This window comes from Mytilus edulis, chromosome 1, assembly GCF_963676685.1.
Source record: "Mytilus edulis chromosome 1, xbMytEdul2.2, whole genome shotgun sequence".
NCBI lineage: Eukaryota > Metazoa > Mollusca > Bivalvia > Mytilida > Mytilidae > Mytilus > Mytilus edulis.
In genome coordinates, this window is record NC_092344.1 from 52,488,948 (window position 1) to 52,506,779 (window position 17,832).

Below are 17,832 nucleotides of genomic sequence, written 5' to 3' on the forward strand. Positions count from 1 at the left end.
TACAATTAATGCATGAAATAATGCAACCATTATACTTTTGCTTTAGTTTCAGACTGCATTTTTCCCGTATGTTCTATTTTGAGACATGTTGGTCATCTTGGTTGGCAGACAGGTCATCGACTTATTACCCTAGTGATGACTGTAGCTAAGTTTGATTAAATTTGGCCTAGTAGTTTCAGAGAAGATTTTGGTAAAAGTTAAAGAATGACGATGACGGACGCTAAGTGAGGAGAAAAGCTCACTTGATCCTTTGGGCCAGGTGAGCTAAAAAATGAAAGGGATATATAAACTGTTCACCAAAGTTTCTGGCAAATTGGTGAAAGTGTTTTAGAGTTATTGTTCGAAAAAACTAGAAAAAACACCTATTTGTAATGAAAAAAAACCCACAAAACATTAAAATTAACTAGAAGGGCCCCGCTGTGAATAATGTGCATTAAAAAATTGTATCTTTACCATAGGACATGGGTTTGTCAACTGAAATCAAAGTTTTTGACCTTGACCTTTGACCTAGGAAGTTGTAAATAAATTATGACACACCCTTTGGTGTTGGTTCATATACATGTCAAGTATAAACTTTGAAATCATAACAGTTCTCAAGATATAGAGCGGACACGATTTTCACCACAGGACACAGGGTTGTCAACTGAAACCAAAGTTTTTTTACCTTGACCTTTGACCTAGGAAGTTGTACATACATCATGACACGCCCTCTGGTGGTGGTTAATAAACATGTAAAGTATAAAGTATGAAATCATAATGGTTCTCTAGATATGGAGCCAGGGCCGTAACTAGGGTTCTAATTCAGGGGAGGCAGTGAGTTGGGGCCGCCGACCTAGTGAGGCCCCCCAGAGAAGGGGTGGGGGTGGTAAAATGGCTAAAAATGACCCGTTTTCCTTCGATTTCCTTACTCTAAGAGACATCAGTATTGCTTGAAGTTAGAAACAATTTTTATGCAAAAACAAGCTGAGATTGCTGTTTGGGGTGAGCCAAGGCTCCTTCTTAAATGCTGTTATTTGGCCTATAATTATTAACTTTAAATACATTGTGATCATGGATTTTTTTCTGAATATGGCTATAAATGACCCGTTTTTCTTCGATTTCCTTACTTTAAGAAATATCAGTAATGCTGGATCCTGGAAGCAATTTTTATGCAAACAATTATTACCTGTATTTTAAGATATTTTTTATTAGAAATCAAACTGGTAAGTTAAAAAAACATATAAAGCAACTAAGATTATGGAACGCAAGATATTTTTTTTTATCGAGGACCTTGAATTTCAATATTGTTGAAAGCTGAACAGACATGTATATAACTAAAAACAGGGACTTTAAATACAGTCAAGTATATACTTAGTATAGAAAGTCCCTGTTACAACGAATGGGGGTGAACTACTAAGGCATTAACCGTAATGTTCTCGTACGATCGGGAGAAGCGGTTAAAACAGCTGATTCAGCCGGTAATTTGGTGTAGAAAATTCATGGGAGGCAACTGCCTCCCCTGCCTCATAGGTAGTTACGGCCCTGGGAGCGGACACAAAGTTAAAGTGTTACGGACGGACGGACGGACGGACGGACAGACGGACGGACAGACTGATCACTATAGGGCGACCCGCCTTTGACCTAGGAAGTTGTACATACATCATGACACGCCCTCTGGTGGGGGTTTGATAAACATGTAAAGTATAAAGTATGAAATCATAATGGTTCTCTAGATATGGAGCGGACACAAAGTTAAAGTGTTATGGACGGACAGACACAGACTGATCACTATAGAGTGACCCGCCTTTGACCTAGGAAGTTGTACATACATCATGACACGCCCTCTGGTGGTGGTTAATAAACATGTAAAGTATAAAGTATGAAATCATAATGGTTCTCTAGATTCGGACGGACGGACAGACTGATCACTATAGGGCGACCCGCCTAAAGGCGGGGCCCTAATAAAAAAAACCAAAAGGATCAATAGATATAAACAATTTATGAAAGTTTCATTCAAATTGGTTTAAGTGTTTTGAGTTGATGTCCGACATGTTGATGACAAACGGACAGACTGACAGACAACAGTACACCATAATATGTCCCGAAAAACAGGCGTATAAAAACCTTACAATGTACACCATAATTGGATACACATACCTTCACAAACACCTTCAATGCATATCCCAAAATTCTAACTCTTGGATCAATGGAAGCATACATTCTCACCATTTCTGTATTATGTAATGCCTACAAAATTAAAAAAAAAAAATTAGATGGTTAATATGCATATATTATGACTTGACTGAATTTAAAGCAAAACAATTTACTCTAGGATTCAAGCCAAAAGAAAATGGGTGTGTTTTCTGTTGCATGTTCCCTAAGAATGGGGTAGAAAGGTCAGGATTTTTTGCACATCTATCTCATCATCAAGTTCATAACAGTTTTTTAACCAGGTGCTCCGCAGGGCGCAGCTTTATACGACCGCAGAGGTCGAACCCTGAACAGTTGGGGCAAGTATGGACAAAACATTCAAGCGTGATACAGCTCTGAATTTGGATTGTGATCAAATTTTTGACATTACATGTTTTTTTTTTACACAAAACAAATGTCAAGATTTTACAAATCAATTAAAGATTACTTCTTCAAACTTTTTAAATCTAAAATTAAATAGTTGACACAGCATAGGTTTCTGACACAGAATGAATGTGGTCTAATGAACTTAAAAGTTTTTTTTTGCCTTTGAGCAATTCACTATGCTGTTGAATATTAATCCTCTCAAAAAAATATTTGAAGAAATTTTCTTTTTATTTATGAAATCTGAAATGAGAAAAATTTAAACCCCCCCCCCTTTTTTTTCACATCCCTGTTTTCCTTTTTCCAAAACTGATATCAATTCAAATTTCTAATGGAGTTTGCAACAATAACTACTCTTTTAAATACATCATAAAATATTAAAATGTAAAATAAAGTGCTTGTTATCACTGAATGGTAAAGATTGGTTGGTAGTAAAAGTGAATATACATTGTTTATTGTATAAAACAATAAAAAAAACTTCATCAGCAACATTTTATATTGGCAAATTTCCAATGAAGTTATTTACATAAAGTTATTGGCAAATAAAAATAGAAAATGACATCATAGTCATGTCTGGCAAATGTCCAACATACATTATCTAAAAACATTTTAGATAAGATAAGGAAAAAAAGCTTCATCAGCAACATTTTATATTGGCAAATTTCCAATGAAGTTATTTACATAAAGTTATTGGCATATAAAAATAAAAAATGACATCATAGTCATGTCTGGCAAATTTCCAACATATATTATCAACTACTATTCTATACAAAGAAAGATAACTCCAATTGAAAATTAATTGCTATTGCACAATATTGTGCAATTAGATATTTCTTGCTATTGTGCAATACTGTGCAATTGAAAACTTCTTGCTATTGCACAATACTTGATATGGAATCCTGATTTGGACCAACTTGAAAACTGGGCCCATAATCAAAAATCAAAGTACATATTTAGATAAAGCATATCAAATAAGCCCAAGAATTTAATTTTTGTTAAAATCAAACTTAGTTTAATTTTGGACCCTTTGGACCTTAATGTAGACCAATTTGAAAACGGGACCAAAAATTAAGAATCTACATACACAGTTAGATTTGGCATATCAAAGAACCCATTTATTTAATTTTTGATGAAATCAAACAAAGTTTAATTTTGGACCCCCATTTGGACCAACTTGAAAACTAGGCCAATAATTAAAAATCTAAGTACATTTTTAAATTCAGCATATCAAAGAACCCCAAGGATTCAATTTTTGTTAAAATCAAACTAAGTTTAATTTTGGACCCTTTGGACCTTAATGTAGACCAATTTGAAAACGGGACCAAAAATTAAGAATCTACATACATAGTTAGATTCGGCATATCAAAGAACCCCAATTATTCAATTTTTGATGAAATCACACAAAGTTCAATTTGGACCCTTTGGGCCCCTTATTCCCAAACTGTTAGGACCAAAACTCCCAAAATCAAACCCAACCTTCCTTTTATGGTCATAAACCTTTTGTTTAAATTTCATAGATTTCTATTTACTTATACTAAAGTTATGGTGCAAAAACCAAGAATAATGCTTATTTGGGCCCCTTTTTGGCCCCTAATTCATTAACTGTTGTGACCTCAACTCCAAAAATCAATCCCAACCTTCCTTTTGTGGTCATAAACCTTGTGTTAAAATTTCATTGATTTCTATTTACTTATACTAAAGTTATTGTGCGAAAACCAAGAATAATGCTTATTTGGGCCCTTTTTTGGCCCTTAATTCCTAAACTGTTGGAACCAAAACTCCCAAAATCAATCCCAACCTTCCTTTTGTGGTCATAAACCTTGTGTTAAAATTTCATAGATTTCTATTCACTTTTACTAAAGTTAGAGTGCGAAAACTAAAAGTATTCGAAAGATGACGCGAACGTGATAGCAATATACGACGAAAAATTTAAATTTTTGCGGTCGCATAAAAATATAATCAGCACAAGTATGATTCATATTTACAAAAAGAGGATAGGAAATACCGGTAATGAAAAATAATCTATCATCATAATATCTTCAAGTAAAAGTAACAGTTTTAAATTAACACATACCAATAAATTATACATACTGATGTCACCTTCTAACTGAGTTCTTCGATGTTTAAATTTTACTATTGGAACTTTTGCTGATGTTATTGGGAACACATTATAGAGTCCACGATGCGTTTTAAGCTTGCAAGAAATGTATTCAATGAAGTGTACCATATCAAGACCCTGAAAAAACATAAGAAAATTGCTCACAAAACACACAAAAAAAACAAGGTTTGACATAGTTTTGGTGTCTATAAAAACTGTACACTTTTCATCCCCAACTGTATCTAAATGTTAACTCTAAATAACAAGTGAAACTGCGAGCTACTGCTCACTGATGATACCCCCGCCGCAAGTGGATAATATTAATAGTGTAAAAATATGCAAGTGTTCGGTAAACAGGAAGTTGTCGAGTGATGAATCTGAAAATGCATCACACGGTATAGCTGACTTATAAAAATCCTGAAACCAAATTTCAGAAATCCTTGTATTGTAGTTCCTGAGAAAAATGTGACGAAAATTTTCAACTTGGCTATGATGTGTAAAATCAGACAAGTGTTTGATAAACAGGAAGTTGTCAAGTGATGAATCTGAAAACGCATCACACGGTATGGCTGACATATATAAATGTTGATACCAAATTACAGAAAGGGTGGATGTGTAGTTCCTGAGAAAAATGTGATGAAAGTTTCATGGGACGGACTGACTGACGGACGGACTGATGGACGGACTGACGGACGGACTGACAGACAGAGGTAAAACAGTATACCCCCCCTTTTTTAAAGCGTGATGAATCTGAAAACGCATCACACGGTATGGCTGACATATATAAATGTTGATACCAAATTACAGAAAGGGTGGATGTGTTGTTCCTGAGAAAAATGTGACGAAAGTTTCATGGGACGGACTGACTGACGGACGGACTGATGGACGGACTGACGGACGGACGGACTGACAGACAGAGGTAAAACAGTATACCCCCCTTTTTTAAAGCAGGGGTATAAAAACCTTTATTAGGAATATATGGAAAAACAAAAACAATTTTTTTAAACAAAGCTGCTCTGGATACTGATTGATTGCTTTTTGAAATTCCTGCGCTATTTGATATTTTGTGGCAGCCTGTTTTTATTGAGGAAGTTTTGCTTTGGATACTGTCTTTTGATCATTACTAATCTTTAACATTTCGGCACGATCAGATTTGTTCTATTTCTCTATTTATAGCAGTTTGCAAAATAATAGTACAAAACTTTTACTATTGACTCCAATGTTCAGCTTTTAGCTATGTGATTGTGGCCAAATTCGGTTAAACTTGGCTCAGTGTTTTCAGAGGAGATATATATGCACAATGATCTTTGTGAAATAAAACAGACAACAAACAATGGATGCCAAGTGATGGAAAAAGCTCACATGGCCCCAACAAGTAGTTATACATTTTTGCACTTGATATAAACAAGCTACTGTCCAAGTTCTGTTAAAATTCCATTTTGACAAAGTTATTGATTTAAAAAAAAATTGAATCACAGACTACATTTTACATGTTATTTTGAGGGCTTTTAAAGCTTATTATTAGGTAGGGGTCTCATTTATTGTTGAAGGCCAATATAGGGTGACCATTATATGTTAACTCTTTTGTCATTTGGTCTCTGGTGGAGTTGCATCATTGGCAATCATACCACATCTTATTATTTCTTATTTAAGGCAGATTCCAAAAAGAAATGAAAAATTCCGTCAAAAAGAACAAATTAAGAAAAATAATACTAACTGTTATTTGAATGATAATGTGTGAATGTTATATTGAATAAGAATGTTATATAAAGCAAGAAAACCAATTATTGGATATGATTGTTTCCATTAAAAGTAGAAATGATCAAAACAAGATGAAAAATGTGAACTGTTTGACGGAAATTACTTCCCATTTTTTGACACAAGGTTCATGTTTTACGATGCTTTAAGTTGACACTGGTATAATGGTTTTTATTAGTGTAGGTTGATTATTCAAACATCCCTGTTTCTAAATCTTTTGCTTTTCTTTTGTTAAAAACATCTGTGATATATATTTTTTTCAATTTCAAATACCTTACTTATTCGATGCTCGTCTGTCAATAAATTCTATGATAGCAACAGGTTCATAAAATCTTGCCACATCATTGTAGGTACTTATATAAGCCTGTTAAAATTGTATTTCATAATGTACATTAAACATACACATTTTGGATCTTTCAATTTACTTTATTTAATCAATAGTTTTATCAATTCTGTTGCTGACATAATTTCTGTCAAACTTGACATTTTATGTTAGCAACATTTGGATGTGCTACAAATAAGAGTTATCTGTCCTGGGTTGAAATCTTTTTAAATTTCAGGCAGTGGTATTTTGCAGGAGTTCTTAATATGACTTTTAACTAGGATAAAATCTCCAATGTTGGTTAAAAATGTCAAATATATATTGTCTGTCAAATTTATTTATGTTAGCACAATCTTATGTTAGCAACAAGTCCGTCAATATCTTGTGTTAGCAACACATTTTAGTCCGTCAAATTTTATGTTAGCAACAATAATGTCCGTCAAATCTTATGTTAGCAACAAAAAAGTCCGTCAAATATTATGTTAGCAACAAAAAAGTCTGTCAAATGTTATGTTAGCAACAAAAAAGTCCGTCAAATGTTATGTTAGCAACAAAAAAGTCCGTCAATTTTTATGTTAGCAACAACTTAATTTCTGTCAAATTTTATGTTAGCAGCATTGTTCATGTCTGTCAAATCTCATGTTAGCAACTCAAAGATAATCCTTTTTTAAAGTTATTACAATTTCTTTTTTATTGGTGCAGATGTTCAGAAATGTTTTATTTCAATTTGCCTTTCATATAAAATCAAGATATACATCCAAACCTTGATAATTTACTGAAAATATCAGGATTTTTTGTGTTGCTAACATAAAAATTTTCCGCCAAATGTCTGTCAATTTTGTTATGATAGCAACATTTTTTTAAGGTGTTCTTTATTTAAAAAATATAATGCGAATAGATCTATTTTTGTCAAAAAGTGTTTACTTATATAAGTATAACATGTATTCCAAAACAGAACTTCATTGAAGTTGATTTTGTTAAATATATTTTTGGAAACTTTTCAACTTTCTTATTTGGAATCTGCCTTATACTAGATATTGATGATGCCAAAGATGGAATGTAAGATCAATCAGAGTTCTTGAACAGTGGTGGTCCAAAGGTTCAGTGACATCGTTCTGACCACCAAAAATTTACAAAGAAAAGACACAATTTAGGTATTTCACAATAGAAATAATAGTGCAAACCAGCACATTTTCTTCTGAAACCACCATGTTAAAAAGATTTGAAGAACTCTTCCATGACAAAATGTAAAAGCTCTGCAAAAACACAAAGTAATGTGCTACTACAGTTTTGTTTGTTCTTACTTCTCCAGTAGGATGCTTGTCAAATGTAACACAAAGGTCCAAGTCACTTTTGGAAAATCCAAAACCATTATAAGATGATCCAAACATATGTACTCTGGAATCTAAAAATAAACAACAGGAAAAATGTTTCTTTTTGCTTTGGTACAAAAAATATATGTGGTTCTTTATCTAAGTTAATGTCAAATGTCAGTCGTATTCCCTACAGACAATAATTAAATTCATCTACCTCAAATCTAGACACACTATTAAAGTATTATTCAACTTTTGTTAAAATAGGTTTTGAGGTTAAGATCTTTGAAAAGAAAAGGGGAAAGTTAGACAGTACTTTTCCAACTATCAAATCTATTATACAAATCAAGGTAAAATATAACAAACTTCGGAAATCATGTGACAAACGTCAATTATTTAGTTATATATATATATATATTTACTTCACACAGGAGAATATTGTTTGTTAGGGCTTATTTTCACAAACACTGGACTGTATAGTCAAACAGACCTTTCATGTGCATCACATGATTAGGCATCTTTACAGGTTAGTTTTATCTTAATTTTGAAGTCTGGACTAGTAAGGAAAGTAATATTCGTATGTATATTTCTCAAGTTGTAGAAAAAGAATTAAATGAAATCAGTCAACACATGATCATTCAGCTAAGCACACGCTTGTGCCGAGTTAAGAGTTGGTTGAAATAGCACTTGGGTATTACAATTGTCAATTCAGGACATGGATATCTCTAGACTTATCATTACAACACTCAGAATATTTTTAAAATCTTAAATCTCAATCATGCTAAGCTATGATTTAAATCAATTCTCATTATAATGGTGCAATAGATGGTGCATTGTAGTTTCTATGAATCCCTGTTGTGAAATACATAAGAACTGCTGTACCAAAATATGAACTGACCTGGGTAAAGTTCCTGAATAAACTCTTCCAATTCTCTTCTTACCATCTCTCTTTCTTGTAACTCTACTTCATTTGGACCATATTCCCCTACAAATACAAACAAGGAATATGTTATTAGGCCAGTAAGCAAATTATTTGAATCCATCAATTGCTGCACATGATTAGCATCTATTTACCAGATGCTCTGCAGGGCGCAGCTTTATACGACCACAGAAGTCGAACCTGAACAGTTGGGGACCACCAAAGGCAAACATTGAAAATATGGACACAACATTCTAGCTTGATACACCTCTAAATTTGAATTGTATTTAAATAGTTGACAAGGCATGGGTTTCTGACACACAATGCATGTGGTCTAAGAACTGATGTGATACCAATATTCGACCAACATTAAAATTTTTGAAGTCATATAAAAACAAAAACTGTATTCATTAACTGATTGATTGTTGCTTGTACAATGACATAATACTGAACATATGAATATTTCTGTCTTTTAAGTGATGAAGCTCTTCCTGTAGTTCCAAAAAGTTTTATACTTGTCATTTTGTCTTAGGTTAACATAAAGTTGATGAGTGATGAATTGTGAAATGCATCACAGGTTATAGCATGTTTACATAACTAATTACATATCACAGAAAGCTTTGATTCATGTAATTTGTTGTTCCCTAGGAAATGTGACAAATATTTCATACATGGTAGAAGAGTGATGAATATAATAAATGTGAAAATGCATTAATAAACAGTATAATATGCAGCGGACAGCTAACATGAAGCTTGATACACATTTCAATCATGATCAAAATATGTAATAACATATAAGTATTCAATAGATAAGAGGCTAATAGTGATGAACCTAAAAAACCTTAACAACCCTGTCACTTACCAGGTATTCTTTTTAGCAATGATGACAGGGCATCTTTATGAGACTTTGTCAGCTTTGGAAGAGCAGACAATTCAGGTAGTTTATCATCAGGACAAGATTGTTTCAAGTGACCCTCTTTTTCACACAAAGAACAGAATATCACTGGTCCCTGTAAAACAGTTAGATGAAATGAAGTACTTTTGAATTAGAAAAAAAAAACCATCACTAATTTTCTTCAAATAGTTAACTTACATCAAAGACAGTTTTTTTTACATGCATGTTTTAAAATAAAACATTTATTTCCCTAACTATCAAGTAGAACTAGTCAATTCTACAAAATTGTACAGGGTAAGCTACTAGTGAAGAGAGATTCAGGGAATAAAATATATTCATTAGCAAATTGATAGATATGCGGCAAAGACTTGCATTTTAGAATTTGACTCAATATTCTATTCTAGACACAGTGTACTTAAATGATTGGAGGCTGTGCATACTTCAGTATGTACACTAAACATGCTAAAGAGATTTATTCTGCCGACCTGACTTTGAATAAAGCTAATACTAACAATGAACACTGCCTTTTCCTGGATCTTGATATCTATGTCTTTAACGGGAAGCTTAATGCAAAAATTTATGATAAAATTGATTCATTTCAAATTGTTAATTATTCATTTTTAGAAACGTCCCCTTGTCACCATCTTATGGTGTTTATATATGTCAACTTGTTTGATTCAATTGCGTATGTAACAACATATTTGATTTCAATGAAGAAATTTCTGTATTACTGGAAAATTATTACACCAGGGTTTTTGATATCACAAACAAGTTAAAACATTTACCAAATTTTATCATCGGTACAAGGACATCATTTGTATATATAAATCATTATGCAGACATCTTATATGTTCAGGCATTTCACATTCAATTGTTTATGGTAATATTCTTTACAAAGCACAAAAATGTCACCATTAACTCAAAAGCTAACCAAACCTTTAAACAGACTTATTCGGAAAGTATATAGTTATGATACTGTTTTTAAGTCATTAAGTATTGCATGCTTTGGTATTAATATTGATTCACTCATAGGGTCTTTGCATAGGAAATAAACACATTTATTTTAAAACCAGTTGTTGGTATGATATGGGTTATGTTCTTCTCATATATTTTATGATAGTATGATTCTAAAGCCCTAATGGGAGGAATTGTATCTGATTTTCATATGATGGAGACATAATAATTCAATCAGTTTAATTGAGGTCTGGAGCTGGCATGTCAGCGACTACTAGTAGTCCTTTGTTAATTTATGTATGATTGTCATTTTGCTTAGTTTCTTCTGTAACCTATTCTGACATTGGATTTGGACTTCTTTTGAACAGAGTTTTACTGTGTGTATTGCTATGTGTTTCTTTATCCTACATTGGCTAGAGGTAAAGGGGGAGGGTTGAGATCTAAAAAAAAACATGTTTTAGCTGCCACATTTTTGCACCTATCCCAAGTCAGGAGCCCAGGCCTTTGATAGTCTTGTATGTTTGTTCATTTATATGTTTTGGAGTTTTGTGTGAAGTCCATTTCCACTGAACTAGTACTCAATTTTATTTAAGGAATTTGCTTGCTGTGTTGACAACCCATTGGTATACTTGGGCTGTTGTCTGTGCTTTGACATATTCATCATTTCCATTCTCAATTTTATTGTGGAAATATTGATGAAGACCTGTTCTTACATATTTATTAAGGTTATAAAATCTTTTGAAAGATAAATGTTCTTGTCAAAATATTTTCCGTTACTTTGCTTTCACATAAACAGACATTTTTTTTAAATCACTGTATTCAATGACAATGGTGTGCTGGAAAACATAGTTGTTGAAAATGGGTTCATTTAAAGAATTTGAATGTTAAGGACAATATGGAACACAGATTTGTATAAGCAAAGAGCTTAAGTTTTTTGTGAACATGATTTTTTTCAAATCTACTTTTCATTGCTTTTACCAAAGATCAACTTTTTTTCAATGTCAATTATCTCAATATGAATTTACATTAACATTTCAAATAGATTTATATTAAAAACGCTGAAATGTCTCGCCTGCTTTACTTATTAAGAAGTTAAAATTTCATTCCATTCACTGAATATGTGAACCCATTCCCTTTTTAATGTTATTTATATTTAATATATAGTGATATTTTCTGAAATATTTCTCAAATTAGGAACCCACGAAATAGAATTACAGTAAAAAGACAAGGTTTTACCAGACTAAAATATCAATCAGCACCCCTCTAACCCCTTTAGAGTTAAAATGTTACAAGCAGCCAGAAAAAAGCATTCATCAGTTTTGAAAATCTAATGTCAACTAAATATTTAAATAGAAAACTGCTGCTATATTTGCAATTAAGAAAACTACCTTTCCATCTGTGAGAACATTATACTGAAAAACATAGTTATACTGCTCCAAATTTTTTAGATCCTTTTTCTGTTCGGTATCTTCTTCCTCCAACATATCAGAATTAGACTGATGTTGTACTGGCAAGTAAGTGTCAGTGCAGTTTAAACTTCTAGATATTGGTAAGTTCAAAGTAACTAATGCTGATTCTAAGACTTCATTCACTAGAGATTTGGCTAACTTAATCAAGTGTTCTGAATTCTTTTGTTCAGAATTGGTTATTTGGTTTTTATCTGAATCTGATGGTTTTTGTTCAGAATTGGTTAACAAGTTTTCTGAAGACCCTGTTTGTTTACATCTTTCTGCACTGGGTAATGAAATATTCTCGTCTATAAATTTGTCTGTAGCATCAGACAGATTGACTGCTTCAGAGGAGTCACATAAAGATGTTACTGTTTTGTTGGATTTTATTGAAGTGGCAGTCGCATTTGACTCTACAGAATTAATCACAGTTGAAGTATTTGAAGCAGGTTGATATTCTGTCTTAACTGTATCAAGTTTGTTTTGCTCAACTCTAGTTCCTTCCTGAGAACCGCAATTCTCTATGGCTGATTTCTGCTTTGGTTTATATCTTTGGTCTTTTTTTGTTTCTGTCTTCATTTGTGTCAAGTCTTTATCTTTTTTCACACTATCATTACTTCCAATTCTATTATTCTTTTTGTCCATTTTAATTTGTTTACAGTTTGTTGGTTGACCAAAATAATGATAAGCCTTTCTTATGCAATCCCATATATACTCAAATGATTCAAACCCAGCAACACTTTTGCTAACATTTCTCTTTAATGAAAATGGATCTGAAAATAACAACAACAAAAATGATGTGAACAAAATATTTTTGTAACAAGCAAAACAAAGCAGGTGTTGGGTTGTTTCCTCATTGAGGTTTAACCCACATCCTCTATCACCCCTATGATATATATTTTAGTCCTAGTCCAGAAGCGCTAACATAACAATTATATCATTTTTCTGCTATGAAATATTGACATGAAAGCACTTACAATGTTGAATTCTCATATCATTTATGGTTATGTATATTAGTCAAAGTTATTGAATTGCATCAAAATCCAATGTAAACTGCAGACGAGACAGAAATTACAATTTGTTTGCACATGTCCTAAGCCAGGAATCGGATGTTCAGTAGTTGTCGTTTGTTGATGTGGTTCATAAGTATATCTCATTTTTTATATAGATTAGACCGTTGGTTTTACTGTTTGAATGGTTTCACACTAGTCATTTTTGGTGCCCTTTATAGCTTGCTGTTCGGGGTGAGCCAAGGCTCCGTGTTGAAGAACATACTTTGACCTTTAATGGTTTACTTTTACAAATTGTGACTTGGATGGAGAGTTGTCTCAAAGGCACTCATACCACATCTTCTTATATCTACTTACAATATCAGATTGACAAAATTTATATACCAAGAAGCCCCTCCATTGCAAAGTGCAATGTCTACGCAATGTGTAAGTAAACAATGTCTAAGTAAAAGCAGGAATAAGATGTTTTTCAAATTGTTTCAATTCTTCTGCCACTGGTAGAAAGCTAGGTTATAAGTACCTGTGTCTTTACTGTCATTACAAGTGAGGTGTATAAACATAAATGAGGGGACTAACAACTGCATTTACTCTACTTTGCTCCTTGAAATATAATATGTTCATGTTTAAGCCAAACTCATCCTTGAATCATACTTTTCACTTTATAATAATATATGTATGTCTGATAAAATACAACAACAATATCTGTATTAGCAATGATGATTCTAATATGAAAAGTTTCTTTTTTGACATAACATAAAGCTCATTAAAAAGGAAAAAGATTATTAAGAATATTATTTTAAGACTTAATCTACCTTCAATTGCAAGTTTCTTGCTGTTCCATTTCTTTTGTGCCCTTGTGCAAACACCAAAGTTTCTAATACATACTACATGAGCATTCAATTCAAATTCTAAAGCATAAAATTTGAACAGCCCAATCCATAAGAATCCAACAGAATCTGTGTTCTCTGAGCTCCAATGATTTGCCTAAAAAGTAAAAAGAAGTAAAACTAGATGTGTCAAAGCGACACGAATGGCCCCGTCTCAAAAAGATGAAAAATCTGCAATTTCAATAACACATGTGGACACAAACATGATGGTCGTCTCACATATAAAAAATCAGCTCAAAATCTATATATCTGTATAGAAAAAAAGTCTGTACAACTGTGATTTTCAACAATTTTCAAAGTTGAAAACCCTTAATTTTGGCAAAAATTAGCAGAGCAGAACAAAACTTAAACTTGATCTATAACTCATCATGAGTAACTCACATACCAAAAATCAGCCCAATATCTGAAAGCATTTAGAAAAAAAGTCTGTATAACTATGATTTTCAACAATTTATCAACTTCCATAGCCGCGAAACAAAACTTAAACTTGATCTGTAACTCACAAGCCAAAAATCATCCCAATGTCTGATAGCGTTTAGAAAAAAGGTCTGTATAACTGATTTTAACAGTTTGTCAAAGTCCAAAGCCCGTAATTTAGGCAAAAATTAGCAGAGAGGAACAAAACTTATACTTGATCTGTAAATCATCATGGTTAACTACCAAAAATCAGTCCAATATCTGAAGGCGTTTAGAAAAAACATTGTATAATGGTTTGTTGTGGAATGACGGAATGACGGAATTTCTGACAAGGGTAAAACTATCTGGCACTGACAACTTCGTTGCGGGGCCATAAAAAATTATGATGGTACATGTACTACTTTTAATTAAACTAAGCAGTACCTGAAAATCTGTTAGATAACAATCAAACTTTATTTGGGGTTTTCAATCAAATAACTGATAAATACAATTTTTTTCTCATAACATAGTACCATATTTTTGAAATTACCCTACATTTTTTCATAAAAAATTTGTTCTTAAATAGTAACAAAACATACATAAAGAAGCAGATACAGTGTGAGAAAAGGAGAGAGAATTACAAACCAGCAAGTATAACATATCATCATACATATATGTGTACACCCATAAGTTTCTATTCTCACCAAAAAATGAAAAAACATTGATGAAGTTCTACTTTTCTTACCATGTCCTGAATTTCACTGAAATCAAACTCTGGCTTTGACTGGATCTTGTTTTTTGTTGGAGACACACACTCAGTAGTATCTGTACCCTAAAAATAATCTCTATTTAAATAGGAAGTTTAACAAAGGGGATTGTTTGACACGGAAAGCTGTGACTACAGTAGGTCAACAAGCCAAAGAGAAGTGATGTTTATGGTTTTATGAAGTTTCACCTAAAATCCTGAAATTTCTCATTTGAGTGAACAGTCTTGAACTTTTGATGAATCTCTAAAAAGTTCATGACATTATTACAAATGGTTTTAGCTACGAACTCTGAAAGTTTAAGACTTTCAAACTGAAACAGTTGGACTCATAAGTGCAAGACACACTGGTCATGTGCATATTGAAATTCTTGTGAGAGAAAACTAGAGGCTATAAAGAGCCTGTGTCACTCATCTGTATTTACTGATGCTTTGGAAATCATGTAAAATAAGGTTAAAATCATAATTAATAGTACATGTATAAGATGTCATTAGATTCTATAATAATATCTAAGATAATAGCAAAAAACCGCAAAATTTCCATAAAATTACTAAATCAGGGGCAGCAACCCAACAACTAGTTGTAGGATTTGTCTGAAAATTTTAGGGCAGATATATCTAAATCTGATGAACATCTTTGCCACCAGTCAGATTTGCTCTAAATGCTTCAGTTTCAGAGATATAAACCAAAAACTGCATTTCACCCTATGTACTATTTCTAGCCATGTCTGCCATCTTGGTATAGGGCAGGGTCATCGAACACAAATTTTAAACTAGATACTCTTATGGTGATTGTGGACAAGTTTGGTTACATTTTGTCTTAGTAGTTTCAGAGGAGAAGATTTTTGTAAAATATTACCAAAATTTAAGAAAAATTGGTAAAATTGACTATAAAGGGCAATAATTTCTGAAGGGGTCAACTGACCATTTTGGTCATTTGACTTATTTGTAGAATATTATTGCTGTTTACAGTTTATCTCTATCTATAATAATATAATAACCAAAAACAGCAAAATTTCCTTAAAATTACAAATTAAGGGGTAGCAACCCAACAACGGGTTGTCTGATTCATCTGAAAATTTTAGGGCACATAGATGTTTACTCAAAAAACAATTTTGACTCAGATTTTGTCAGATTTGCTCTAAATGCTTTGGTTTCAGAGTTATAAGCCAAAATCTATATTTTACCCCTAAGTTCTATTTTTAGCCATGGCGGCCATCTTGGTTGGTTGGCATGGTCATCGGACACATTTTTTCAACTAGATACCCCAATGATGATTGTGGACAAGTTTGGTTAAATTTGCCTTAGTAGTTTCAGAGGAGAAGATTTTGTAAAAGATTACAAAAATTTATGTAAAATTGGTAAAAATTTACTATAAAGGGCATTTACTCCTTAAAGGGGTCAATTGACCATTTTGATCATGTTGACTTATTTGTAAATCTTACTTTGCTGAACATTATTGCTGTTCACAGTTTACCTCTATCTATAATAGTATTCAAGTTAATAACCAAAAACGGCAAAATTTCCTTAAAATTACCAATTTAGGGGCAGCAACCCAACAACAGGTTCTCCGATTCATCTGAAAATTTCAGAGCAGATAGATCCTGACCTGATAAACAATTTTAACAAATGGTAGATTTGCTCTAAATGCTTTGGTTTCAGAGATATAAGCCAAAATCTACATTTTACCCCCATGTTACATTTTTAGCCATGGCAGCCATCTTGGTTGGTTGGCTGGGTCATCAGACACATTCTATAAGCTAGATACAAATGATGATTGTGGACAAGTTTGGTTTAATTTGGCCCAGTAGTGGCCACCTTCGGGCCAGGTGAGCTAAAAATGAAAATGTAAAAGGCAATCAGAAGAGAGTAAAATGGTTCACAAGGTTAGACTGCCTTACATGTTTCCCAAGACTCTTTATAACATTTTTAATTCTAATCCATCAACCATACTTAAACTGATATAAGATATAAAACTTTCCATTATAAACTATATACAAACAAGAATGTGTCCACAATACACGGAAGCCCCAATCGCACTATCATTTTCTATCTTCAATGGACTGTGAATGGACAGATGGACGAATGAACGAGGAATGGATGCACAGACCACAAATCATAATTTCCATAAATGGGGCATAAAAATTAGAACTTTATTTGCTATAACAACTGAACATGAAAGCCAATAACTAATTTTGTCATCTAATTAAACATGTTTTAAGAGAAAATTTCACTTTGAAGTTCTTCAGGGGACTTCTGATGGTAGTTATACAAAGTTCTTTTTATTTCTAGTGAGTGAACTAAAAAGGATTTTAGAATTACTACCTGATACAATATTGGCAAGACTGGTTGTTTACATCTCTGTAGGTAGAACACCAACAATAGGTAAAAACTGTATGCAGGCAATGTTCCTTCATCTTGCCGATCAATCTTACAAATCTGTTAACAGACAAATGGAAATTATACACATTTATTCAAAAACCAGTTGTTGGCATGACACAGGTTATGTTCTTCTC

The 17,832-nt window shown here is 32.7% G+C and overlaps 1 protein-coding gene across 4 annotated transcripts in view; it reads right to left on the reverse strand.

Annotated features, from left to right (window-relative positions):
* Nucleotides 1-17,832, reverse strand: part of LOC139513771 (terminal uridylyltransferase 4-like) — a 65,233-nt gene that overhangs the window by 29,975 nt on the left and 17,426 nt on the right. For all 4 annotated transcript variants that reach the window (XM_071302594.1, XM_071302576.1, XM_071302585.1 and 1 more), the window contains exons 8-16: nucleotides 17,642-17,755; nucleotides 15,299-15,385; nucleotides 14,083-14,254; nucleotides 12,201-13,033; nucleotides 9,826-9,973; nucleotides 8,943-9,029; nucleotides 8,036-8,136; nucleotides 4,628-4,789; nucleotides 2,137-2,226 (exon numbers count right to left, since the gene is read on the reverse strand). In XM_071302594.1, coding sequence (XP_071158695.1) covers nucleotides 2,137-2,226; nucleotides 4,628-4,789; nucleotides 8,036-8,136; nucleotides 8,943-9,029; nucleotides 9,826-9,973; nucleotides 12,201-13,033; nucleotides 14,083-14,254; nucleotides 15,299-15,385; nucleotides 17,642-17,755 — 1,794 coding nt within the window. The remainder of the gene's footprint in view (nucleotides 1-2,136; nucleotides 2,227-4,627; nucleotides 4,790-8,035; nucleotides 8,137-8,942; nucleotides 9,030-9,825; nucleotides 9,974-12,200; nucleotides 13,034-14,082; nucleotides 14,255-15,298; nucleotides 15,386-17,641; nucleotides 17,756-17,832) is intronic.